The 6000-nt window shown below is 35.7% G+C and overlaps 1 protein-coding gene across 1 annotated transcript in view; it reads left to right on the plus strand.

The window, feature by feature from the left end:
• Positions 1-6000, plus strand: part of PTPRQ (protein tyrosine phosphatase receptor type Q) — a 4272575-nt gene that overhangs the window by 3293908 nt on the left and 972667 nt on the right. Inside the window, exon 30 of the mRNA XM_044087226.1 lies at positions 3952-4080. Coding sequence (XP_043943161.1) covers positions 3952-4080 — 129 coding nt within the window. The remainder of the gene's footprint in view (positions 1-3951; positions 4081-6000) is intronic.

The raw sequence follows: 6000 nt of genomic DNA on the forward strand, positions 1-6000 counted from the left end.
TTTGATGTCAGCTAGAAGTGCTCTTCAGAGCACCTGCAGTATGACTCTTTCTGCAATTCGTATGGAGTTACATGTATTGCTAACATATCTAAATATGACTGTAGATTCTTTTTTATAAGACCCATTGCTCCTACTGCTATTGGAAATGTCTGGGTATCTTTCTTCCACATTGCTCTCAATTCTGACTGCAACTCCTGGTATTTTATGACTTTTTTGTCTCTCTGTACGTAAGACACTGTAAGTCACTGGGTGTAGTGATTTAAATGATCAATGCTACTTTTGTCTTTTTTCATGGACTGCTGTATCTGGTTTTCTAGCCTCTATTTTTTTGAACTGTTGGTAATGGGTGATCCTATGTGATGTAGACTTCATCATTTTCTATGATGCTTTGTGGATCATGTTTCCAGTGTTTTTCACCCACTTCAATACCATAATGTTTGCACAATCTCCAGTGCAACAGTTTTGCCACATTATTATGCCTTTCAGTATGCAGTCCTTCTGCCATTAGTATGTCACAACCAGCAATGAGGTATGCAACTGTTTCCAATTCTGTTTTATAAAACCTACATCTGTCTGTTTCTCGCACATGTTCAATGGACTTTGTGAGCCAACGTGTACATAGCCCACTATCTTGGGCCACCAATAATATTCTTTCATCTCTTAGTTTGAATTCACCTCTCCTTAACTACTCCTGTGTTTGATCCTGATCAACATGTAGTTCTTCCAGAAGTTTTCTATACTTGCAACTATACTGATGTATTTTCCACATTTCTTGCCTTCTCATCTGGTCCTTCACCTTATATTCTTTCTTTTGTTTTTTGGCACATTCAGTTGCTACTTGATTTTTATCTACTTCTGGTTTGATTTCCATTCCTGCTTGACACCAATATGCTTCTGCTAGATTAAGCAAAGAAGTCATCTCAGATTTATTCTCCTCATGTTTCAAAACTTTCACTACAGTTGGGTTTTGTGAGGTCAGCAGATATGTGTGCAGTCCCATGATTGCAGATCTGTGCATGTAATCAATTTCAAGGAGGCCCATCCCTCCTTCTGAACGGGGAATATATAATATTGGTATGCACTGATTTTTATAAATCATTTGGTGAGCATGAAGCATCCTTCTTGTTTTCCTGTCTAATCTATCCAACACGTTTTGGGGCCAGTCAATCACTCCAAAATTGTAAGTTAGGACAGGAAGAGCAAATTGGTTTAAAGCTTGAAATTTGTTCCTATATGTCAACGCTGTTATCAGGATGAATCTAAGTCTTCTAATGTATTCCTTAAAGTTTTATTCACATTTGTTCATGTTTTATTGTTGATCCTTCATCAATTCTCAATTATTTATACACTCCCTCTTGCTCAAGTTCTTTTATGGCACATTTTTGTCCCAAATTGATGTTTTCTTGGTGCCCTTTTCTTCTATGTTCTGCACCAAAAGGCTGCTTACCTAGATTATATGCCACTTCTGCACAATAGATTTATTCTTATATAATAGGTTCATTATGTTTATAATAGAATACCTTATATTGTTTATATTATATTTTACATTATATTTATACCTCAAATGCCTATTAGTATGTACTGCTTGCCTTTTTCCAGTACTAAATCTATAGTGATTGAACATTTTTATCTCAAAGTTCATTTTTAAATGGCTTCTTCAGTAGTTCACCTTGTAACAGAGTCACTTCACTAGGTGGCAAATTCCTAGCTAAATTTCATTCTCAATTTATCCAACTGCAAATTAGGTATTTTAGTTAAATTGCAGTCCTTTATACAGCCATGTGTCTGTCACGTACATTTTAAAGCTCTCTTTAGAGATATATAGTAGACAGATGTTCAATGCAGCAGTACCATTTCAGTGTGATTCTATCACAGCTACTTTTAAGTTCCCAAGACAAAATGCAGGTTCTAGTATCCAAACCAGATCCTATAACCTTAAATATCGAGTCCAAAGTTTGTTTTCACTTCATTTGCACTTGATTATTCTATCCTGTTGCCTAAACTTTTTGCCTCAGTTTATTCTTAGCTAACCCTCCTACACAATGTCATTAACCTGACTTGTATACCAAACCCTCCTACACAATGTCATTAACCTGACTTGTATACCATAGCTTTTGTTTATTGCCGACAGGTACTCCTATCTTGATTGAAAATTCTAACTTGGGAGTGTGGCTTTTCTCATTGTGGGTGTGACTTGTAGACAAGGTAAAGAAGTTACATTTTGCTCCATTTATCCACTTCCTAGACTATTGATACTCTTTATTCTTTCAAATGAAACAGGCACTTAAAAACAATCATGGCTTGAAGATAATTTTCAAACCACAGTATTTCTACAGTCAAGCTGGTTAAGTATTTTATCTGGCTGTCATAATACTTCATTCAGAACATTGCACAATATGAGTTGTTTAAATCAGTTTTACCAGGCACTGAATCTCTACACAGTTTATCACAGGCCTAAGCTCTCCTTGACAACTAAAATTGCAAAATATTCTACTTAACTTTTAGAGGCTCTGTAATTCTACATTTATCTACATAAGTACAGATGGATCACTGCTTTTATATGCAAATCCTATAGATGTTCTGGGTTTGCTCATCTAGAATGGTATAGTCCTCATTGCATTTTGCTGCATTACACATCCCCATTTGTGTGGTGTTTGTCCCACATAGTTCAGCCATCTCAGCAGTTACATTTGAAATGATATGCTGAACACAGGGCTTTGTGACTTTTTAACTGCATGTCACTCATCTTACTGCTGCTTCTCTGGCAAATAAAAATACCAGATGCCTCATCTAGCTGTCAGAACCCACAGTTAGCTGGACCTGTGGTTTCCTATCTCACCCCTTCATATATACCCACTCATTATTAATCATTGAGGGATCACCAGAATATGAGGGAATGTCTTCAAAGTGAAAGCTTAAAATGAATCAGGCAAGGACTATAACCAGATATAATTGGATCAGTCATAAAAATACTTTGGGAAAATTACATTTACTGATGGTACATGAGAAATATACTGTAACTCTTGCATTGCACACAAATGTTTGATGAAGCCAATATTATTTCTCTATATTGAACAACCCTGGTGGTTGTAATTCCTCACAATGACGACCCTGGTGGTTGTCATTGTGATGAATGCACCCATTCTCATAATAACTTGTTTATCTGATATTTACTAAAAAAAAACTTTATACATGGGTGTGTTGCAATTAATTTTACTTGGATAAATATTTGTATCTCTTTCCTTGCTATGTTTGGATAACAGGTTGCTCTGCTCATCTGCTGTTCAGGTTACATTGCATATCACCCATGGAGCATATACAAGCTCTACTAGTAGGGATGAACGAGATTCTGCAAGACACAGATGATCTAATAAAATGACCACAAACATCTGACGTGATATGCTACCGTTTTCTGTATTTTTGTGTTGTTAAGAATACAAATGTGATGGCAACACAGTACTACGGAAAATGGGTCTAAGATGCATTCTAGTCTATGTATGTAATAACATATGTATGTAAAAACAAACTGTAGAACCTGATCATCAGTTAATTACCTCATACCCAAAGTCATGTAGGCAAATTTACTGTCCCCTTTTAAATTTCCTTTTTCTCGATAAAGTGCATCACCTTTTGCAGATTTCTGGATTTATTCATGACTATGCTTCCTTTACTTGGTTTTCCATTAACATTCACTAACTTGTCACACTCTGCGTCATGCTGAAAATTTTAAAACTTTTATTTAACACCATTATTAGGTTAACAAAATCTAAATAAATTGCATATGTTACATCCTCATTTGGATGTGGATTTCATAAAATGTACATATTTGTATTATTCTGTAGCCTTATAGATGCTGTATACTACACGTATAAAAGATGTAAATGTTATAAATGTTATCAGTAAATTAACTTTACTAGACCTAGTCTTAATGGTCCTCTTCTTTTCTTTCAGAATAAGGCAAAAACAGAAAGAAGGAGGCATGTATTTGCCACATAATGCTGAAATTACAGACACAAAATTTAAGCTGAACCAGATGATAACAATGGCAGACTTGGGACTGAAGGATGAAAGGCTAACTTGGTGAGTGTGATGTTCTGACATTATGTTAACCTGTGCTTGTCTTGTACGTTGCATCAAGAATAAGGAACAGGACTTACAGACATTTGTGTTGTGCAAACAACATTCCTGTTTTGTTCTCATCTTTTGTTAATTCTACAGTGAATTCATGTGAGCATGTTACCCTCATGAAAGAAAAACATAGACAGTGCGACACTTAAAAAAATACAATTGACTTGGCTTTAACTAGTTACTTATTTGGTAAGGACCTGTATGTGTTGTGCTGCACTTAACATTGAAAGAAGGCAGATCCAAAACCAGAAAATCAAGTTAATTGAATCACTGTATTATCCATTATTTATTCATTTATTTATACTTCTGTAACCATAAAATAAAAAGAGATAATTTTCAGTGCAGACTTATGGAGAAAAGCTCCAAGGACATTTAAACATAGGGCTACTGTTTATGCATATCACTCAATGATTATGAATGCAAAATATGTCAATACAAGGTTATCAGAAGGCAGAATTATATCAGAAATGTAATATAATAGTGTATGCTTGCACTGGTACAATGATGATTTCAGAATATTAGACATGCATTTATGTATAGTACAATAGTGACATCAGTGCATTATGTGACATATGTATGTACTGCCACAATAACAAGAGTAGTATATTATGGGTCTATGTCAGAAGACTGAAACTTCAAAAGACTGAAAATCAAAATATGTAAAACTCAAAATATCGAAAATATTTTTAATGCAGGGGGTAAGCCCACTCTACCCCTCATGTGGAGGGCTGTGACCCCAGCATGACACTGCAGAAATGGCAAATTCCATTTTTGATATTTTGAGTTTTAGATATTTTGATTCTCAATCTTTTGAGCTTTTGATCTTCTGAAGGGGATCCATATATTATACATGTTGTAGTTGTGTAGTGTAAGTGGTGTATATGTGCCATGGTGCAATAATGTCAATAGTGTATAATATGGGTTGATTGCAGGTAGTGGTACAGCTATGACAGCAGTGCATTCTGTATGGTGTATGCATGTACTGGTACAATGTATTATAGGTTGAGTATACAAGCACTAGCATAATAATGACAGTTGTATGAGTTACATGTGGTGTATGCCTATTGGTTCAGTCATGACACTAGTTTACCATGACAGTACTATATTATCTGTGATTCACACATGTAGTGGTATGGTTATGACAGCAGTATATTATACTATATGTAGTTGAGTATTATATGTGGTACACACATGCATGCACATAGCATCTCTAACCAAGCATTCCCCACATCTAATCCTAACACTGCCCAGCAGTCTTGTATTACCGCATCCACTTTTACTTTCATATCCAGCTGATAGCATTGTCTACCCTGTCTCAGTCCTTAGAATAGGTCAGTATAGGAATCCCACATTCCTGCTCTCTGGAAAAAGTTACACATTATCTATCTCCACAAAGGAGGAAATTCAACACACATTACTAACTTTAGACCTATAGCAATCTTAGCCCCCCTCTCCAAAATACTTGAAAACTGTATTCAATGGCTGGGAGGTTAGCATAATGGTTAAGGTGTTTACCTTACAGACACAACGGGCAAGGTTTGATTCTCATATAGGGTAATTGGCTAGGCTTAAAATGGCCCATAAGGGCAGTTAGCCTACTACTAACCTATGAACTTATGTATAGAACTAAAAATCTAAAATTTAAGAACTACCCCATCAACTTACATATACACAGCTACTTACCACCTATAAAATTGTCCTGAATCCATCTGCCTGTCCATCACTAAATAACATTCTACAAAACTATGATCCTAGTTGGTCATTATGATCCAATGACCACAAACCTATCAAATCTGCTGGGCATTGCCTGTACTCATACCATGTTGCTAAGGCCTGGAAATCCTTATCTCTATCCATCAGGCCAAGATCCTC

This window comes from Protopterus annectens, chromosome 11.part0 (genome assembly GCF_019279795.1).
Source record: "Protopterus annectens isolate FY-2018-M chromosome 11.part0, PAN1.0, whole genome shotgun sequence".
NCBI classification, from domain to species: domain Eukaryota; kingdom Metazoa; phylum Chordata; order Ceratodontiformes; family Protopteridae; genus Protopterus; species Protopterus annectens.